The sequence below is a fragment of the Pteronotus mesoamericanus genome, unplaced genomic scaffold (assembly GCF_021234165.1).
Source record: "Pteronotus mesoamericanus isolate MK-2021 breed Mesoamerican mustached bat unplaced genomic scaffold, CSHL_Meso_final contig_82, whole genome shotgun sequence".
NCBI classification, from domain to species: Eukaryota; Metazoa; Chordata; class Mammalia; order Chiroptera; family Mormoopidae; genus Pteronotus; species Pteronotus mesoamericanus.
In genome coordinates, this window is record NW_026555265.1 from 1,416,549 (window position 1) to 1,438,246 (window position 21,698).

Sequence of the window (21,698 nt, forward strand, 5' to 3'; positions counted from 1 at the left end):
GATTCTGGATTGAGTCCCCAGCTCCGCAGGTCATGTAATGGCTTATAAATTCTTAAAGCCAAAGTTCCTTAATGTGTAAAGTGGTGTGATTGTGAAGGCTAAATAAAATGCGTAATAAAGGAGGTTCCTGAAATAGATCTTCAAAACAATGTTAGCCAGCTTCCCTTGCTCCTCCCCCCAACTTATCCAAACAGGTGCATATGTATACTGTTGGAAGTCTACCGGAGCAAACTCTTGCCTTCTTGCCCTACCCTCCTCCAACCATCCACTGATAGAGTCATCAGCCCCTTAGCCCAAGAACTGTCACGCACCCTCAGAATCCCAGCACATTTGCGTGGGGCCCCCAGAGATGGAGGCAGACAGGATCTATCCAGTGGTAAACAATTACATGGAGACAAACCTGTTGGTTGTTTTCCTTTTCTGCCCCAAGAATGAGGTCTTCCCCACTCCTCCCCAAATCTTGTATTCCAAAGACTTACCTGTATCGGGGGCACAGGCCTCATCTGCTTTGGCAGCATTATCTGCATTCTGTATATCAGAATCTGAAGAACAAAGAGAAGATTTAAAGGCCAGTCCATGCCTCCAGCTTCTTAGAGGGTCAGGGAGGGGACCTTCCCCCGAGGCCTGGATCACTTGTCTGTGTCTCTGGGTGTCAGCTGGGTTTGTGCTTACTTATTGGGATTGGCTGTATTTCTCCCATTATAGCTCAAATTCCAGCAAACGGTGACTATACCTGACCCTGCCTTTGGCAGTCCCAGGCCTGGGCATACAAGCTGACTGTGCTCCACTCCCTGACTGGCAGGCAGCCTTTGTGAAAGGCTCTCTTCTCCCTGATGTACATGATTCTGTGCTTCCTCCTCCCTCCCTCCTCACCTATGATCCGAAGTGGCAGGAATTATGCCCTTCCTTATTTCTTTTTCTGAGAGACCCATCAGACAGGGCTTTGTGTGAGGTGCTATGAGGAAAGGAGCCCTGGTCCCCTGGTCCCCTGGTCCCCAATCACAGCCCACAGGCTAGTTACTCCGCCTGTGGCAAGTGGGTTAGAGCTGCAAAACCCCTCTCCCATGTTGGAGAATGTTGGTCTGTGTACCTGGGGCACTGGCCTCGCTGTTGCTGGTCCCCTCCTTTGGGTGCTCAGGGGTCTCCTGTCGGGGCTTCTGGCTGAAGGCCAGGAAGAGGTGCGTGCTCAGTGGCTGGGGAAGGTCCACCTCCAGGTATGCCTTCATGAACAACTTGAAGACATCATAGCTAATTGTCTGAGAAGGGACAGAGAGGGGAAAGTCAGTGGGGAGACTCGAAAGACAGAGAGCAGGGAAAGAAGGAAAAGGAGTTGGGGGGCTTGCAGGCGAGAGACATGGAAAGGGAAGCAGAAGGAAGTAGAGTGGTTGGTGGGGGGCAGGAATGAAAAGGCCAGGAGGTGATAGAGAACGGCAGGCACAGGGAGCAAGGAGGAGGATGAGAGAAAGAGAAAACGGTGGTAGCTGTGTGTCAGGGCTTAGTGGGACTTGGAACCTCAGGAGGCTCTTGTAACCAGACATGGCTAAATTTAGGTAGAAAAAGGGGTGATGAAGAGTGAGCGCTGGGAGTGGATGCCCCAGTGCAGGGTTCTGCTCGAGTCCAGACCCATGTGAGGGACTTGTCTCTAATGAGCAGGACTAGCTCAGTGCACTGGAATCCTGGTTAAGATAAAGAAGCATGTAGATGAAAACACAATGGAACCCTGGCTGGTGTGGCTCAGTGGATTGAGTGCTGGCCTGCAAACAGAAAGGTCGCCAGTTCGATTCCCGGTCAGGACATATGCCAGGGTTGCAGGCCAGGTCCGCAGTGGGGGGGCATGTGAGAGGCAAACGATTGATGTATTTCGCACATTGATATTTCACTCCCCCGCTTTCTCCCTCCTTTCCTCTCTAAAAATAAATAAATAAAATCTTAAAAAAAAAAAAGTGATGGAAAAAAATATCTCTTCAGTGACATGTCAATTTTCTCCTTGTGCTGAGAGTAATGTAATTCTTGAGCATTTAGGTCCCAAACAGTAAGAAACACCTGGGAGAGAAAAGGACAGAATCCATCCTTTATGACTTTCATAACGCACCTTCCTTTATGACTTTATGACTTTCATAATGCACCCTGGACAAACCTCAAGATAAGGGGGTAGGGTGTGTGTCTGGTTCAGCTGATCTCAAAACATGTCCTTGTGAAGGTTTTAGGCACCAGGAGAAGAGCAGGAAGCCAAGGACAGAAGGTAGAACCAAGAAACATGCCAAAAACTACGATGTCTCCTTGCTGTATCTCCCCAGTACCGCCTGGCTTCTGGGCCCAGGCTGGGAGCGACCAGCCAGAAGGGGCTGTGGCACTCAGCAAACACTCAACAGTTTGCAGTGAGTCATCACTGGCTCGTGCTTTGATGGCATTACATTCTTCATCAAATCAGCAGATGCTCCTGGAAATCACTTGAAGAAGCATTACTCCAAGATCTGCTATGCAGGCTTTTGTGAATAATAATAGCCGCGAGCATAAAAATCCCTTGTTGGGAGCCTACTTGGCTCTCCCTCTAAAATGTTGGTAGCATTTAACCCCTGTCTCTTCTGGAAGCTCTGGGAACCCTCCCTGACCCAGGAGCTAGCTTGCCTGTGTGCCATCAGGCATGGGCTACGAAGTTTTGGCCCCATCGGGAAGTCACAAGGCCATTTCTACGTAGCCCCAGTCGGGGCTGTTCATCTTCTTTGCAGATTGGAGGCAGACTCATTTGGTCCATGAGAGGCTAATGCCAGCTCTTACTGGATAAAGGGGTCTCTAGCAAGTGGTGGACTCCTGTTTCCCGTGACAGCTAACAATCTCTGTCTCTATCTCTGTCTTTTCTGTTCCTAAGTCTCTGTGTCTCTATTTCACTCTCTTTTTGTCTGTCCCTATCCCCATAGCCTTATCAGCACAGACTGTTTCTTCCTCACACACCCTCCTCCTTTTTCCCAGCAGACAAGAGCAAAATTTTTTCCTCTTACTTTCCACCCTCTATGACCCTTGATCTCACTCTCCTTGCCTCTGAGGGCATCTCCTAGCATCTGCTTCTCTACCTGTGAGCATGTTCCGGGTCACTATTCCAAAGAAATTGCTGGTTAGTTCAGCTACTAGCCTGTCCTTCCCTCCCCCTTCATATTTCTCCAAACAGACCACATTAGGCTCCTCACCGTCTTAATCTCATTCGCTTTGGAGTCCAGCCCAGCCCCTCTGAATCTGCTCTCTTGAAGGTCACAGATCCCGTTGTCTCTTCTTGGATTTGACTAAGTATTTGGTGACAGCACTGTTATTAATTTATTTTAAAGGTTCTTTTTGCATTGTTTTTTTTCCCTTTGCTCTATTTTAATTGGCAAGTACTGTTTTAAATTGTAGTTTTCAGTTCCAAAATGTCCTGCTAATCTTTTTTTGGTTAGCATCAAATTGAAAACTATTAGCATAAAACATTTCTGGAAAATAGACTGCACTAAATGATTTAATAAACAGAAAGTTCAGTTAAATAAGGTCTAATGTAATGCTCTTACAAAACCAAAGCTGAAAGATCACCCAACAAGATTAGTGTGAGGTTCAGATCTCGTGACTGATTCCCCCTTTTCTGAACCTCAGTTTCTTCTGCAGCAAATTGTGAGTGCTGGACTAGGAGAACTCAAGTTCTAAACTTCTATTAGCTTCCTCCCTAAACCTGCTCCTCTTTCTGACCCTGCAGTTTCTGTTAATGTCAATGATGCCATTATTCTCCCAACACTCCAGGCTCAGCTTTGAACTCCCATTAGTCTGAGACTAGTTCTTGTCTTTTCCTTCTGTCTACTGTGCTTTTCCAATGTCTGTCACATCCAGGTTTATCTGTGACCATTTCCCATCTACCAGCACCCTGACAAGGGGGTCACCGAAAGCCCCAGTGACCCTGGTTTCAGACTTCTGTTGCATGTATCCTACCTGCACGTGGCAATACCTCTGAAAAGCTTCCTCCACCTCTACCTCCATCTGCTCATCCTCCCATCTTATCCTTCTTAGCCAAGTTGACCTTTTTGAAGCAGAGTGCTTTGCCACTCAAAAATTTCCATGGCTTCTAATTTGCTCATTAGGAGATTTAAGATCAGTTGTCTCCAAACTTCTAAAATCATGTGTCCCTCCATGATATTTTAAGCATACATTCTCATTTATCTTTATTTATAAATTATATATATGTGTTACTGTGCTCCTCTACTATAATTATAAAACATACACAAAAGAGAAATTAGAAAATAGAAATTAGATGAAATAAAAATCAATGTAAATAGAAGGTCTAATGTGTAGTGTTTCCATAGTACAATAGATCATCCTGTGCATTCCCTAAGTCCTTTGGGATTCACAGCCCTCCCATAATCCCACCCCAACCTAGATTTGTAGCTACTTCAAGTTCTGAGACCATTCTGGTGTTTTCTCCTATTAGTGCTTATGTACACCTTTACACTTTGTCTGTATTGGTCTCTGTGTCCCTTCCTGGCCAACCTTCCATGTACTGTCCATGAACTGCTTCTGTCTCTACCTGTGAAATTCTAGCTGTCCTGTGAGGTCTGATCCAGATGCCACCTTCTCCAGAAAGCCTGGAATGATCTCCTCTGCCTGCATTGCTATGCTTTCTCACCTTGGTTCCTGTTTTGGGATACTCATATCTGCTGCCCTCTATTAATATATAGTTGTTCAGGACATACCTTCCTTCCTTGACTAGATCTAGAGCTCCTGGAAGATAGTGAAATGGCTTATTTCACCTTTGCATTCCCCACATTACTTGTCGCAGTGTTTCTTGATAGAGATTTTAATGAATGTTGAATTTTTAATTGGTACAGTTGACTGTCAATTATTGTAGGGTCCATTTCGTCAACATATATAAACTGAGTCTCCTAAGTAGAAGACAGTGCTGGCAGCACCAGGAGACACACCAATGAATTAAGCATTAAGCATGGGTCCGTACCTTCAAGAGACTCTCATATATGTGTGTATATGCATGGTGAAGATATTGAAATAACTCTAAAATGGGGTCAATGGTGGTGAGTACCATAAGAAAAGAATGGACAAAGTGTTTTGAGAACTTAAAAAACAACACTGAACATGTGTTCGATTGTTTATGTCCCTCTCTTGCGGCACAGGATGGCATAGAATAAGCCCAGAAACAGAGCATTCACCTCAGAAGAGCTCAGAAAGGACTAGATTTCCTCAAGCCACTGAGGCTCTAGAAGGTCAGTGATTTGCCCCCGCCAGCTAGCGGCAGAGTGAAACCAGAAGCTGGATCTTCTGACTCCTAATCCAGTGCTCCTGCTACTGTGTCTGTCGCAGGCCCCAGTGCTGACATCATGTTCCCTGCCACATGCTCTCAACAGCCCAATTCCAGTAAGCCAAGAAATGTGACTGTGTGCCATTGTCAAAATGATATTTGGATTATGAGAGAGTAAGTTCTTCGTGAGCACGGGTCAGGCTCAGAATAGCTGGTTAGTAAATTTGTGATGGGTAGGGAGTGGCTGGGTACTATGCCCAAACCAGATAACTAATCACTATGAGGCACATTGGCAATTCTCTGAGTCCTGGAGTAACATTGTAGCCACTGCCATTGTGCAGGCTTTGTTTTGGGTTTTTTTCCCCCCCCCAGAAACTGCAACTTTTGTGCAAGAACTAGCTCTAGGCCATTGTTGTCGCTGCAACCTGTGTAAAGAGAGCATGTTAATTCTTACACAGGTCAAGAAGGGCAGTGAGCGAGATGAGTGGTTTACCTTGCCTCAGGCACTTTACATACATGATTTCTCTTATGTCTCAAAACAACAGCGGGAGGTGGGGCTGTTACTGCCATTTGTGGATGACAAAGATTCTGAGGGCATAAATAACTTGCTCAAAGTCGTAAAGCAGTGTCAGAGCTGATTTGTGCCTGGGAGTGTCTGAGTGTCAGATCATGGTGCCACCAAGCCTCCATGTCCCCCTTCTTCTGTTACTCTTGCCACCTCCTGACTGTCTTCAGCTGCATTCTGCTCTCCAAAAAATCACATAGTAGTGATAGGCCAGGGCAAGCTTGGCATGGCCAGATGCAGCCCTGCTGCTCTGCAGCACCGCCTCGCTTTCCTAGCAACCTGCCCCTTCCCACAGCTAACTTGTTTCTGGTTGAGACATTTTAGCAGCAGTAAGCCATCAGGCTCAAGAGAAATTAAACACTGTTGTTTCCCCAACCCCATGCTGGGACTATACACCTACTAGAAGTCAGCCACACTGTGAGAGAGAATGGAATCAGAGTGACAGAGCTTTCCTGGGACACAGCAGAGCCAGGAGCACAAAGAGTGGGGGCCAGCATGAGGGAGGTGGGGGTGGCAGCGTGCTCATAACAGCCAAGCTGCTCCCTGCTTCTGAAAGCTCCCCTGGCCTTCACACCCTGGGGGCCCCTGACCAAATTGTTCCCTTCCCACTTGTCAGCCTCAGGGCGGACAGGCTGATTAGCAGCCCCCGCCAGGCTTTGTTCCTGTGTTTTTGGAGCTGGGGTTTGGGGGAGCAAATGGGGGACAGGGAGTTCTTTGCTGGCTCTGCCATCTTCCCTGCATGGCTTCTCCTCAGGAATTTTTTTGAAATGGTGCATTCTCAGTCTCGCTTAGGTTCCAACAATCTTCCCTGGCTCCCTTCTCTTTGTGATTGGTGCATTTTATCCAAAGCCTCTCCCAGAGGTACCTGGAGGGCATGGGCTCTGTTGATTCCTTCCCAGTGCCCAACAGAGAAGTTGAATAAGGTTCATTTGAAGGGTGACAATATGAATAAATAAGTGGCCAGCCTTTCCTCAAGTTTGTCCTGAGGATTAGTCACTTTTGCACAGCTAGCCCTCATAAAAGGACACAGGACCAGGGAAGAGAGAGTTGAATTGAAAACATTCTGGGGAACTGGGACAGAAGGAGAATAATAAATAGTGGGTACTGTTTTTTAAAAGTATTTATTTGTTCTTTAGAGAGAGGGGAAGGGAGGGAGAAAGAGAGGGAGAGAAACATCAATGGGAGAGAGAAACATTGATTGGTTGCTTCTTGCAAGTGCCCAGAACAAGGACAGACTGCAACCCAGGCATGTGTCCTGACCAGGAATTGAACCAGTGACCCCTCACCTTACAGCTGGGGACTGAACCTGCAAAACAGGCATGTGCCCTCACAGGGAATCGAACAGGCAACCCCTCTCCTTGCAGGCTGGCATTCAACCAACAGAGCCATATCAGTCAGGGCCTGGTACCATTTTTTAAGTGTCCTAAGTGTTAGATACTTTGCAAAAAATTATCTCATTTAATCTACCATCTGCAAGCTTCAACGTCTTTTGTTGTTGTTATTGTTATCTTCAGGTCACAGATGAAAAACAGAGGCTCAGACAAGTACAATACTATTCGGGGCCACATTGCTGGCTGCCAGCAGATGTAGGGGTCTACCATAAAACCATGTGAATCCACAGTCATGGCCCTTAAACTTGACCCTGTCACTAGGAAGTAAGTTCCAAAGGGCAGAAACTGTTTTCTCATCTTTACATCTTCTACAGTGTCCAGCACAGTGCCTATATATTCAAGATGAGTTGAATATGAAAGAGGGGTAGTTCTTACATTCATTTATTTATCCAGTACATATTTACTGAGTGCCTGCTATGTGCCAGATACTCCTCTGGGCCCTTGGGATACAGCAGTGAACAAAAATATTCTAGTGAGAGAGAGAGACAAATAAATAAGTTACATAGTGTGACAGATGGTGAGAAGTACTAGGAAGAAAATAAGGCAGAGAATGGGGATAGAGAAGGTGATATTCACTTAGAAAATAATTTGAGCCAACACCTGAAGGAGGTGAGAAAATGAACAATGCGGAAATCTGGGGGAGGAATATTCTAGGAAGAGGCAAAAGCAAGTGCAAATGTGCTGAGGTTAGAGCAACCTTGGCGTGTTTGACAACATCAAGGAGGCTAATATGGTTGGAAGAAAATGAGAGAAGGAGAGTGGCAAGAGATGGGGTCTGAGCATAAAGAGGAGGTGCAGATTGTAGTGACCTTGAATTTTATTCTGAGTGGGGGGTGGGGGAAACCATGAGAGATTGTTGAGCAGAGCAGTGACATGATCTGACTTAAGTTAACAGATTGCTCAGAATGTGTGTGTGAAGACTAGATTTTAAAACTCAAGAGTAGAAACAGGGAGCCCAGTTAAGAGACTACAGAGATAATCTGGGCAAAATACAGTGATGACTCAGGTCAGGGTGGCAGCATTGCAAGCGGTGAAATGTGGCTACATTTTGCATATATTTTACAGGTAGAAGTGACAGGGTTTGCTGATGAACTGGATGTGGGATGTGAGAAAAAGAGAAAAGTCAATGATGACTCCATAGCATTAGGTTGAATAACTTGAAAAATAGAGTTGTCATTTATTGAAATGGGAAGACTGCTGGAAAAAACTGGTTTTATAGAGAAAGATCAAGGAGCTCAGTTTAGTGTATGTTAAGTTTGGGATGCTTATTTGATTTTTAAACCAGGAGGGAAATCAGGAGAGTGTGGTAACCTGAAAACCAAGTGAAGAAAGTGGAGAAGGATTTTACCAACCATATTCAATGATATTGAGTAAAATGGCTATTGAGTTTAGTCACATGAAGATCCTTGGCTCTATAGACTAATGGTTTCAGTGGAGCAGCAGAGACTACATGCTGACTGCAGAGGTTTCAAGAATATAGGAAGAAGAGAAATTGGAGGCAATGAGTATAGACTAATCTTTTGCACAGCTTTGCTCTAAAGGAAGAGAGAAATGAGACGGTAGCTGAAGGTAGAAGTGGAAACAGGAGAAAATTTTTTATTATATGAGAAATGTCTGTATGTTGAGTAGAAAAATCAGATATGTAGAAGACAACTGATGTGAAGGAAATAGAAATAGATAGATAGATACAGAGATAGAAGATAGATAAATAGATAGATAGATAGAAGTGGTGCTGAAGCAATACCTGTCAAAATATTGAAAGAAGATGGAATTCAGCAAACCAGAGAAGGGGCTAGAATTAATGAAGATTTCACTCCTAGTTACAGGAGAAAATGTATGTAGGTGGGTGAAAATCTTGTATGTAGGTGGGGGAAGATCTCTTCTGTTTCCATGTTCTCAGTGAAGTAGAAAACACAGTGGTTAACTGAAAATAAGGAGGGGAGGAGGAGTGAGAGCTTTGAAAAGAGAGAAGGCATGATGTAGTCTTCTAGGATAGTGAGAGAATGAAGAGACTTGGGAAATGTATAATTCCAGGTAGCACCAATGGCTCACTTGAGAAAGGAGAAAATATGTTGAGAAATAAGTTCTTCAAAGTGAGTAAACTTCCAAGAGAAAAACAAATTATGGAAAGGTTGTACCATGGAGTTTTTAAAGGCTAGAAATGGAAATGTTCTTACCTCATGTGAGTCATATTGTTTGAGGCTTCCACTCTTATTAAATTCAGCCAAGACATCCTTTATCTTCTTGGAAGAATCTGTAGAGACATAGTCCACACATGAAACACTGGTGAACAGTTAATGGGAAGTGGACCAAGTAAATTCTCCCTTTCTAGTCTTTGTTATGATGGAACAGCCCCTCATTCTCAAGACCATATGGATATATGTCACCCTTCTATTATTCCCTCTCATTTTCTTTTTTCAGTATATTCTCACTTCTGCTGTATGAACTATCTTACTAAAACACAAATCTAATCAGGTCATGTTCTTGCTCAAAACACTTCAATGGCTCTCAGTTTTTCTAAGAGAGAGCACAACCCCCTACTTTGCTGTATAGGTACTTGGTAATCTGACCTAGTCAATTTCTTAACTCTGACCTTAGCCTTCCATTCACTCCACTTTTCAGCCTCATCAAACCACATTTCCAGAAATCCCTGAATAAACTGTCCATTCTTCATGGTGTATCTTCTCTATTTTGAAAACTTCACTCAATTCTCAGTACCCAAATCAAATATCAACTTCTCTGTAAAGTCTTGCTTTACCAGTCAATCAATCATTCCCTCCCTTTGTTCTCATTTGACTTGTACATAATTGTAATGGTATTTGTCACATAGTGATATAATCATTATTAATTTGTCTATATTGCCCATCTCCTACCTCAGTTCTACACTGAGAGCTGCAATAAGCTAGTGTATATTTGTATATGATACCAAAACCATCTGAACAAAAATTTTAAAACATTTAAATTTTTGTTAAATAGGATGAATAGGCATTAAGCCTTGTGAAACTCTGTCCTTGGTGCTGAAACAGAAACTCAGAGGATTTATGAAAAATAATAGTTTAGAAAGTTCAGCTTTCCATAGACAATAAATTAGAAACTACAGGAGAAAATGGTGGATTCTTTCTGGGGAGCAGGTTTATAAAGCAATTAGAAGTCAAGAAAACAGAGTCTTTAACTGTTATTAGAATCACATCCTGAGTGCATCGGTGTTGATACCAACATTCTAGGCATTGGAGAAAACCAGGCTTTCTGTGTTCTCCCTGTTTCATAGTATTATGGATAATTAAGAGCTTTTTAAGCCCCATTAATGCCACTATTTAGACATCTGAACAAAGGGCAACACCATTAAAAGCTGACACAGTGTTCTTTGGTGTTCAGGCTCTTTGTACAGAGGGCTATGCTCTCTTAGGTCCATATGAAATACACATGTTCTTGGGCTGGGCTGTTCCCCATGGCATTGCTGACTTGGATTCAATCAAGCACAAGTTATAATCATTTCAAGACTGAGACATATTGAAATGCCACCGGAAAATGCTGCTGATGCCTAAAAATGGACATTTCTTTCTGAAATTCAAAACAGATGTTGAAAAACTAATAGCTCAGTGAGATTTAGGCAGCAGATGCCATCAGTTTGGGCTGCTTCCATTCAATTCACAAAACACGATGGAGAATAAGATGCTGTAAAGTACTGCTCATAAATTAGTTGGGGATATTATCTGAGCCATTGTGGTAATTAATAATAGCTTCCCTTTATTGGAGACCTTTCCTGCATATCCTCATACACTATTCCCTACTGATCCATGCAAGTTTGGTAATAGTTTCTTCAATTTACTGAAGAAAATGCTGAAATTCAGGAAAAAAGTGACTTATCTAAGGGTCAAGGTTTTAACTTAGGTTTAGTCTGGATCAAAAGACTATTTTACTTAGCATAATATTCTCCAGTTCTGTCAAAATAGAACCATAGTCAGGAAAACATGGAACACACTGAGAGAGGAACAGAGGAGAGGGGAGAAGAGGGTAATGGTGCAAAGGAGGAGAAGGGACTAAAGAGCATGTATGAATGTCCCGTGGACATGACAACAGTGTGGGAATTGACTGCAGGAGCTGGAGGTGGGATGGGCAGAGGAGGGCAAAGGAAGAATTGGGACAACTGTAATAGAATAACAATAAAAAACTTTAAAAAAGCCTATATTACTTTCCTTTAAGCACTATTCATTATTACTTCTCAAAGACTTGATAACACAAGAAAAAATGTAATTAATGCTGTAGCAATAATATGAAGCTCTAGGAAGCATGGATTGGAAGAAGTGAAATGAGTGGGGGAGGATGAGGGTAGTGTTGGGGTGGAGACTGAGGATGGCCCATGAGGAAGTTATCATTTGAGCTGGGGTGTAAAGAACGTGTAAGGTTTAGAAAGGAAGATGCAAAGTGAAAAGGGTGTTTTTAGAAGGGACAGGGTGGACAAATACGGAGATGGGCACCACAGGACATCTGGGAAAAGTGAAAACCAGAGAGTAGTTTGGGGCCAGATTTGCAGGCACCAGATTTGAATGTCAAGTTAAGAACATTGATTTGAAATTGTTAAAAATGGAGTTATGTAGTAACATAACTGGGTCTCTGTTTTCTAAAGGCCATTTTGGCAACCAAATGGAAGAGAGTTTAGAATTAGGCCAGAGCTCAGTTAACGTCATGCACAAATTATATTCAAATTATTCTATGAGCAGTTTAGTTATTTTTTTAAAGCCCTTATTTGTAAGATCTATTTTAGTGGGAGGTTTTCAGCTCAGCCAGAGTGGCCAAGTTGAAGAAAATAAAAGCAAATTTTGGAACTTGAGCTCTCTTCATGTGGCTTCTGCAAAAATAGTATAGAGCCAGCATTTTGATTGAGCACCAAGAGAGTAATTTCATTTGAATTGATACTCTTTTGATTATTGTCACATTTTGGAGATTTCACAGTTCACCCTAGCAGAAATCCTTTGGTTCTAAATGCTATTGATCTAGTCTTGCTTTATATTTAAATGTATAGGATATATATCTATATGTAGATATCAATGTATATGTATAGATCATACACATCCCCGCACATACATGAATATATATGCATATATACATACATCACACACATATATTCATCATATGTTCACATTCAAGTAAACAGATTTTAAAAAGAAGAACTAAGAAGTATTTGTTTGATAACTTCTGATTACTATCTTAAAATTAAATAGCAAACAGTGCAAGAAATGCTGGCTCCTAGATTTCCCTGAGGGGTCTTTCTTACCACTCATTTATTTTTATTTGTCTTATGGGCTTTTATGAGCTCATAGAAGCAATGCCTTTCCTTTTTGTAAAAGAGAAACAATCTAATGCTCAAATATGATACTCATTACTTTCTCCTTGGATGTTCTTTGATACTTTATCATAGTTTTCTTTTCTTTCAAAAAATGTCTTCAGTTAAAAAAAAATCATCTTTAGAGAGAGAGGAAGGGCAAGGGAGAGAGAGAGAATGAGAGAGAGAAATATCAATTTGTTGTTCCACCCATCCATGTACTCCTTGGTTGGTTGTACCCTGACTAGGAATTGAACCCACCATCTTGGCATATCAGGATAATGCTCTCATGAACTGAGCTACCAGCCAGGACCTCACAGTTTTCTTCTCAACAGATTTCTGGACTGGGTTTCTCTTTCCTGGGGAATAAGTGGGTACTGTCCCATTTTGTTCTGTCTTAATGAGGAGCTTCTTCAGAACACTCCCTGATCCTCCTTCAGGTGCCGTTTGTGGGCCCAGTAGCACAAGCTCACTTCTTAAAGAACTCCCATTCCATGCGTGTACTGCACACCGCCACCAGACTCAGAGGGGATTAAGCTTCATTTCTGAATGTCCACCATCCTTGGCAACAATTCCTATTTTGTTGAGTATTAGACATTGTCCTAGTCACCTTATATATTTATTTAAATCTCCACAATAACTCTCTAATGTAAAAATTATCCCTATTTTAGAGAAGAAGAAACTGAAGTTTGTGGAATTTAAATGATTCTTTTTTAAGGGCACACAGCTAGTGAGTAGTTGACTCTGACTTTTAACCTATCTCATAATGTGGCACAGGAACTAGATTCATTGGATACATGAACACTGGTACATGAGGAAAATAAGGCCCTTCCTTTATGACAGTGGCTCTTAAACCTAGCCATATGTTAGAATCACCTGAGGAGCCTTATAACACACTGAAACCCAGGTCTCATCCAGAGCAATGAAGTCAGCATCTCTTGAGGAGCCCAGGAATCACTATATTCGGAAGCACCCTGTGGGTTCAAATGTACAGTCAGGGTTCAGAATTGCTGTTCAATGGATGGCATTTTATAATGAGACATGAAGAATATCTTAAGCAGATGAACATATTGGATAATTTTGTAAAAGAAAAAAAATGTTTTTAACTCCGCTAAATCTAAAACCACCATGCTTGGCAGACATTTTCTGTTGTCTAAGTAGATAACACTAAAAATTCCACCCAACAGGTCACCTTATTCAGATGCTTGGCAAGGTGGGGATATGTTTTACATTAGCCCAGACTGGCAGGACCATCAGCATGCAATTTTACCCCAAATCAAGGGTTTAAAAGCTTTTCTCTGTGATCAAGGTCACTGGTAGTAACAAATACCCAAGGAAGTTTCAATCCAAAACCCTCTCTTTATGTTTTATGTGCCAAGAATTCTGGGACCTTAACCAAGCACGCGTTCTTAGTGTTCAAGGAAATTCAAAGCCCTTTTAAGGAGAAAATATGGCCCTACTCACAGACACCTTTGCTGCCACATTTGTGCGGGACAAGGATGCTCTCCCTCTGAACAAGCAGATAAATCAGGAGCTTTGGTGTTTGTAGTTTATGTGCTGCCTAAACTAGAACCCAAAGTTTGTGGACCATCTTCCAGTTAAGAAGACTGAATATTTGAGACTGAATATTTAGTTGGACCACTAAACTTTGAAATAACTATAAATTAACATTTTCAAAAAGTGAATCTGAAAACCCACAGATGAGAGTGAAATTCTAAGGTATGAGATAACTCTTCACTCCTCAGATTTCCCTGAGAGCATCTCAAACTGTAACATGCACATGAATTGCCTGGGGATTGGGTTTAAAGCAGATTCTGATTTGGTAGATCTGGGCCAGTGCTTGAGATTCTGCATTTCAAAAAGGAACCTAGGTGACAACAGTTATGTACAGTAGGTTCATGGACCTCACTTTTGATGAGCAAGCTTTAGGTAACATTCTTGTAAATCTGAATCTGACTAGTAAGGCTTGCCTCTGACAATACAGGAAAAAAAATAAAAAAATAAACAAACAAGCAAACAAACATGATGATGAAGCTAGAGGAACACATTTTACAGACCGAGAAGACCATAAGTGACTCTCAGTCAATGAAGGGAAAGACCCAGAGAGAGGGGGAAGGAAAGTTGGTACATAAGGGAAAACAAACTGCTAGATTTTCCTTCTTCTGGTGAAGGTTGAGATGTGTAAGTTTTCTAAGTATTCCAGGGAGTCAAGAAGAGTGAGATGCACAAAAACAAGAAGGAGGTTTTTTCAAGGGCTCTGGAAGACTGAGATGCCAGGCCCAAGAGCGCGGCACCAACAGGCCTACCTTCTCATCCAGGATGAATCGGGCCGCAGAGCAGAATGTGGAGAGCATGTGTGAAAAGATCCAGCTTTATAAGCATCTGTACATTCTCCCAGTTACACCTTTCTTGTTCATTGTTTGGAGCAATAGCTCTCAAATTTGAATGTCCCCAGCCTGTAGCCCATTGCCTGACATAAAATTTATCTTCCATAAAGATTTATGGAATAAATGAGGGCTATAAAAGGGGTTGGGCTTGTCATGTTTGTCCTATATGCCAGGAGGCATAGGTTGATCAGAGGTTGTCAACCTTGGCTGCATGTTGGAATACCTGATGAGCTTTAAACACTGCTAATGTCAGGGTCCGATGCATACAGATTATGATTAAATTGTCCAAGGGTGCAGAGTTGTAGGGGGCATGAGCAAGGCCCCAGAAGTGTTCAAAGCCTCCCCGCTATCTCCATGTGCAGTTTAAGGCTGAGGACCAATGAGACTCACTGAGTTAACAACTGGCAGGAAACCTGTGGAAGTGATGGTTCTGCCACAGTATCATATGTAGAATAAGAGAAAAAGACTTCACATTGAAGCGGAAGGAATTTTGGCAGATATTAGAAAACCTTCTTTAGGATACTAAGATTTCCTGGTTTGTCATAAATGATCTGAATGACTGGTATGGCTTATTTGTGTAAGTAAAATTTGTATTGTTAGCAAAATTTCCCACTTTTCTCCAAATAATTTGGCCACATCAATCATATTCCAAGTGAAGGTGGAGGAACAGAGGAGGCAACTTGCAACTAAATGTGTGGTCTTTAGACCAGCAGCATCAGTATCGTCTGGGAGCTTGTTAGGACGGCAATCTCAGAACTACTCCAGGCCTGCTGATTCAGAATCTGCACTTTAACAAGATCTCCAGGATATTCAGGTGCACATTCATATTTGAGAGCTATTGCTCCATAGAAGTCTTTCCCTATGCATAGAGTCAGTGACTGCTTGTGGGCAGAGGCCCAGTCATCATTAATGAAAAGAAGGCCAGTTGTGCTGAAGAAGATGTGGGCAGGAGCCTTTATGGGCCTAGGACCCCATGATCACTTGACTAACTCTTATTCTTCTGGCCAATTCAATAGCAAGGTTTCAAGGAAGCTTACTTGAGCCTTACATTGCTCTACAAATTAGTCCTAAACATTTTCTCTGATTCCCATATTAACAATGACAGGTTTGAATTTTGAGCTGTAAATTACATACATTTTAAAGTCAGAAACTTTACCTTGCCTTGATATGATTTAAATGAAATATATTTTTGAATAGCACGATTTACTGATTCATTCTCTTTAAATGTATTTTAAAATGTTGCTCTATTGTAATTTAATTGATGTGTGTGTGTGTGTGTGTGTGTGTGTGTGTGTGTGTGTGTGCATCCTATGCATGGTTGATGATTGAGCTCCAGTGGGTACTGTTTTGTTTAATTTGTTGAAACTAAATTGAAGTAAATTAAATCTGACCTGGAATTGAGAGCTTTGCTTCTAATTCTTATTCTGGGTGACCTTGGGCAAGTCACTGAGGTCTTTTGGACTCAGCCTTCTCATTCGTAAAATGGATAACAATTGGATTTAATAACGGGGTAAGATGTCTCCCAGATTGAAAATGTCCACAAAATCAAGCAACCACTAGCTGATGTAGGAAATGTTTGGTTTAATTTCATAGAGAATCAAAAATCAAAATTAATGCTTTACCATTTTTTTTTCTTTTTTGAATAAGTTAGTAATTTCTGTTTTTGATAAGTCATCAAAAAAAACTGGGAATACATCCCCTCCACCTAAATATCAGGATTAGAAGGACAACAAGCCAATTATATCTCTGAAGCTGTTCAGGGGCAGGGGCAGGAGGAGGAGCCCTACATGCTCATGTTCTCTGAGATTGAAAAGCAACCTCTTTAAAGGCAGAATAGCCACAGGGATGTAAAGTACAGCATCAGGAATATAGTCAATAATATTCTAATAACTACATATGGTGTCAGATGGGTAAGAGATTTATTGGGATGACCGCTTGGTAAGTTATAAAATGTCTAATCGCTGGGGTGTACACCTGAAACTAATATAATATTGTATGTCAACTGTAATTGCGAAATAAAAAAAATGATTAAAAAAAGAAAGTAAATATGGAAGGGCTAATGAAGGTCTTTTGATCAACCAGACACCTGATGTTCTAATCTCCTCTGCCGTGTCTCAGCCAGCACTGCCCAGACAGTCCTAGGAAACTCAGTTGCTTTGAAGTCAAGCCTGCTTCATCTTGGGAAGGTTTGGCCATTAGGAATCAGTGTATTCCTTATTTTAAACTGAAGTCTTTCTTTCAATGATTTCCTCTCATTAGGCATAAGGTTACTTCTTGAAGCGATTTAAAATTAGCTTAACACCTCCTCCCCACAATAGCACTGTAGCTATTTTAATAAAATTAGCCTTCCCTTCCCTTTCCCTGTGTCTGCGCTTCTCTAGTACATATCCACAGTATTTTCAGCCACTTCAGGCTGTGAGACCCCTCACCATTTTGGGGCACTTCTCAAAAAAGTTCTAGTTTGTTCATATCCATGTGATCCCAGAAATAGATTCAGTTCTCTAGAGAGGTCTGATCAGGGCAGGAGAGAATGTGGATATCAGTTCACCTTACTAGACACAATGAGTCTATTAATTTTAATACAGCCTAAGATCACAATCAGTAGTTTGGTTAAACAAAATATGTATATGTACTCAGCAGAAATCTCTGCAAATATTAAAAACCGTACTTCTGAAAAGTCCTGTGTGATATGGGAACACAGGACATATTGTGCATTAGCTAGTCTCTGAAGATGGCTGTCATCAGTCTTCCCCCTCCCTGTGTGAGTCATGTGCCCACGAGATGCGGAGTCCTTCCCTTTACCACAGTGAATCTGGGCCAGGCCTGGGACTGCTTTGACCAATGTAACGTGAAAAGAGTTCCATTCTAGAACCTCTGAGCCAAGGTGTTAGAAAGGGCTGGCAGCTGCTGCTTTATGCCCTTGGAGCCCAGAGCCACATGTAAGGAGTCCAGGCTATCCTGTCGGAAAGAGAGGCCAACGCGGAGAGGTCCTGGGAGATGAGAAAGGCCCTCCGGGGAAAGGGCCCCTGAAGGGCCCCTGAGGCACCAGATGTGAGTGAAGAGCCATGCTGGACCATGTGATCCCACCCCAAGCCCCAAACACTGTGGAGCAGGGCCTAGTCATCCCTCCTGTGCCCTGTCCAGACTCATGGGAAAAAACAAAATGGCTGCTTTAGCGCATTTAGCTTTTAAGTTGTTTTGACGCAGCAATAAATACCTGAAACATATTGTTAGGGTGAAAAAAACAGCATACAAATAGCCTAAAATATACACTTTTTATGTAACATTAGTGGTTATCACTGAGAGATAGGATTATGTGTAGGTTTAAATTTCATCTTCTGGTTTTTCAAAATTTTTACGCTTGTTTTTATTTTGTAACAAAAAATTTCTTAATATCACATTATCTTTTTTGACAAGTATTTTACACTACTGATTCACATTAAGCTTATCATCAACTATATATATAGGTATACACGTACATGTGTATATGTATGTAAGTATACATATAAAATAAATATATATATCTCCAAGGGCAGTTTTAACATGGCTTCTCCTGCAATAACATGCCATCAAAGAAGGTACAGGGTTGATGCTATATAAACAGAACACACCAAGAGCATCTTGTTTTCAAATTCTTGGGCTCTCCTACCTGGTAAACCCCCTCAGGAAAGCTATCAGTTCTCAGGCTGTCCACTTTAGTTATTCCTGTTTATGTGGTTATGGAAGAGCAGTTGCTATGGCAATGCAATCTGACTGAATACCAGGCTGTGTCTAAAATTGGTATAAGTGCCTTTTTCAGGGTTTCCTCTGAGGATTAATCATTTTCCAAGAACTGTTAGAACAATGGTGTCAAAGCACCTCATCTAGTCCTAGGACATGGACAAAATGAGGAAGGGCCACAGAAGGACACAGCTGATGGTGCAAACACAAAGGAGCCGCTTCCTACCAGGTACTCTGGCTTCTTTTTACCCTCTGCCTCTTCAACGACTCTGCCACCTTTGGACCCCTTAGTCCCATAGCTGCCTCCACCCCATACTCTTTGTTCACTAGTTATCTTGCTGGGTTTTCTCTCTGTGCCTTCAACTTTTTTTCCTTTCTGACCCCCAATGGTAGACATGCCCTAAATCCCAGTCTCTATCCTCTGATTTCTTTCCTCACATTCTTGCTCTCTGAAGTGTCGTTATTCCTTTTTTTTTCTTTCCTTGCTGTCTCCACACAAGATTTCATGAGTAGGAGCTGTAGCCTAATCCTTCATGCCCACCCAGCCTTACCACATAACTTCCTGGGGCCCACAGGATGTCCCACTCAGAAAGCAGCAGCTCTCAGGATAAGGCCCTCCTTACCTTTCCACTTCTATCCTTGGCTCCCTCCATGCCACCCGCCTACATAGGCTCTATAGGTCCCTAGACTGGGAACTGCTTGCAGTTCTTGAAAGCTACCTTGATGACTTTCTCACTTCCCTCCCTTGCCAAGCCATGTCCTCTACCTGGAACGTCCTCCCTGTTCTCCCTCCTACTAGTGTTTCCAGAGTCTAGGAGCATCCCCCCACCCCGGCTGGGCTAGGTCTCCTCCTTTATGCTCCCCGCTCCTTGGCACCTATCATTCAGATCAGTGTTTGAGTCCTGTCTCTCTCCCCACACTGGGCTGCGAGCTCTTTACGGCAAGATTGTCTCATTCATTGCTGGCTCCTGGAGCCTGGCACATATGAATAGAGAAGTGGATGTGTCTGTCGTCATCATCTCAAAATCAACATTCCCAGACCATCCTCACTAGCCCTGCATCCTAATGTTGCCATTTCCCACAGATTCACAGGCTTTGAGCTATCTTTGTTGGCTTCCTTTTGTTTCATAAGTTTTGATAACACTTCCACTGCAATTTTCCACAAATTAGCATTTGTTCATTGCCACATTCATCATTTTAGCTCTGTTCCTCAGTTCAGACTAGATTTTACCCAAAGGTTGCTCCTGGACCTCCTTGAACTGGCAGCTTCCTCGACCAGGCCACCCTGCAAACAGCCACCAAATTCATGGCTCTCAATTTTGCCACCTTGGTCCACAGGCCATGACTTGACATGCAGGGCCGAGATCTCCTGCTCCCCCATCTCTCTTATGTTTTCCTCCCCACCCACTGCTCCTCCTTCGCTCTAGCCCAGAAGTTCTCCTTGCCACCCCCACATACCCCTCCCTTCATGTCCCTCTATCTTTGCCTCCATTGTTTCTACTCCCTCTCCTCCCACCATTTACTACTCACATTCAAAACATCTTTCCTTCATAGAGTTCACACAGAGAAACCCTCTCTTATGGGTTAAGCTGTATCTGCCCCCTCCTCAATTTATATGTCAAAGTCCTAACCCCTCAGAATGTGACCTTATTTGGAAGTAGTGTCATCACAGATGTAATTAGTAAAGATGAGGTCCCACAATGATAGGATGGGTTCATTCCAAGATGACAAATAAAAAGGGAAATTTGAACGCTGAGACACACATACAAAGAAAATGCCATGTGAAGAGACAAAAAGAAAAGACAGCCAAGGAGATAGGCCTGGAGCAGGTCCTCCCTCACAGCCTTCAGAAGGAACGAATCCTGCCAACACCTTGATTTTGGACTTCTAGCTTCCAGAACTGTGAAACATTTTCTGTTGTTCTAAGCCATCCAGATTGTAGTACTTTGTCACAGTAGCCCAGCAAACTAATATGCCTTCCCATACGAGTTTTCCCTGGCTTTCAATTCCCTCCTTGTTTATGCCCTCAGTTTAGCCAGCCTGGCCAGAGTCCTTGCCCACTGCTTTAAATCTGTTCTCCGCTGGCATAGGGAGCACACTTCTCACTCCCTAACAAGTTCTGATTCCTCAAGGGTGAGCCTTTCTTTTGTGCGTCTTTTTTGTCCCTGAGAGGGTCTGGTACTTTGCTGATCTACACAGCAGACTGAATTAAATGGAGATTATCCTTGCTCCTTGTCAGGACGTTACTGAGTTTCTCTAAACCTATTGAGATCAGAAAAGAGGTGACGCACTCCAGGGTGTGGGGAGAGAGGCTGACTAGTAGCTTTCAGAACTTCTCTTGACCTTGGGGAGCATATGGGGTCTTAGGTCTGGGTTGGGAACCACCAGGAGAGATCATCTAGTCCAACCCTGCCCTTTTGCAGAAGAGGATACCCAGGGCCCGGGGGGTTATAAGCTGTCAAATCACAGAGAGGAAGAGCCAGAGCTGGCATAGTGACATAGTAATGTCACTATGTGTGTGCAGAGTGCAGCAGTCAGCTGGTGTTCTACCACAGCCGGGGAAATTCCTGTCACCCATCAGGATTGGGAGATGCCTGGCATGTGGGGGGGGGGGGCAGCAGGCAGACAGCTGGGTGCCCGCATGGGAATGTGGGTGTAACCTCCACTGTGTCTTAATGCACCGAAATTGTTTCTGGGTATAACAAATGAAGTCAAGAGCCCCACTTGAAAGCCTAGACTTTCCCAGAACAAAGTCAAGAAACAGACATACATCAGAATTCTATATTTTACTGAGAAAAAAAGGGGAGTCCAAACACAGAGTATATTGGATCACATGGTTAACATTGTAACCATGCAGGCTGCAGCCCTTCAGAATTATGCCATGAAAAGGTTTTAATGACCTGAGGAAATACAATGATATGTTAGGTGGAAAATGCAAGCTTAAAAGAAAAAGTATATTTAGGAACCAGCCATGGAAAGCAATGAGCACAGGAGGGGTGTGTCCAAAACATGCCTAGAGTTTAGCTGTGATCTTTCAATCTACTCC

At 42.7% G+C, this 21,698-nt stretch overlaps 1 protein-coding gene across 6 annotated transcripts in view; it reads right to left on the bottom strand.

The window, feature by feature from the left end:
• DGKG (diacylglycerol kinase gamma) overlaps window positions 1-21,698 on the bottom strand; it is a 191,693-nt gene that overhangs the window by 135,068 nt on the left and 34,927 nt on the right. For all 6 annotated transcript variants that reach the window (XR_008530109.1, XR_008530106.1, XR_008530105.1 and 3 more), the window contains exons 3-5: window positions 9,400-9,476; window positions 1,091-1,256; window positions 480-542 (exon numbers count right to left, since the gene is read on the bottom strand). Coding sequence is in view for 1 of the 6 variants with exons in the window: in XM_054585079.1 (XP_054441054.1) it covers window positions 480-542; window positions 1,091-1,256; window positions 9,400-9,476 (306 nt within the window). In the remaining 5 variants the exon portion in view is untranslated. The remainder of the gene's footprint in view (window positions 1-479; window positions 543-1,090; window positions 1,257-9,399; window positions 9,477-21,698) is intronic.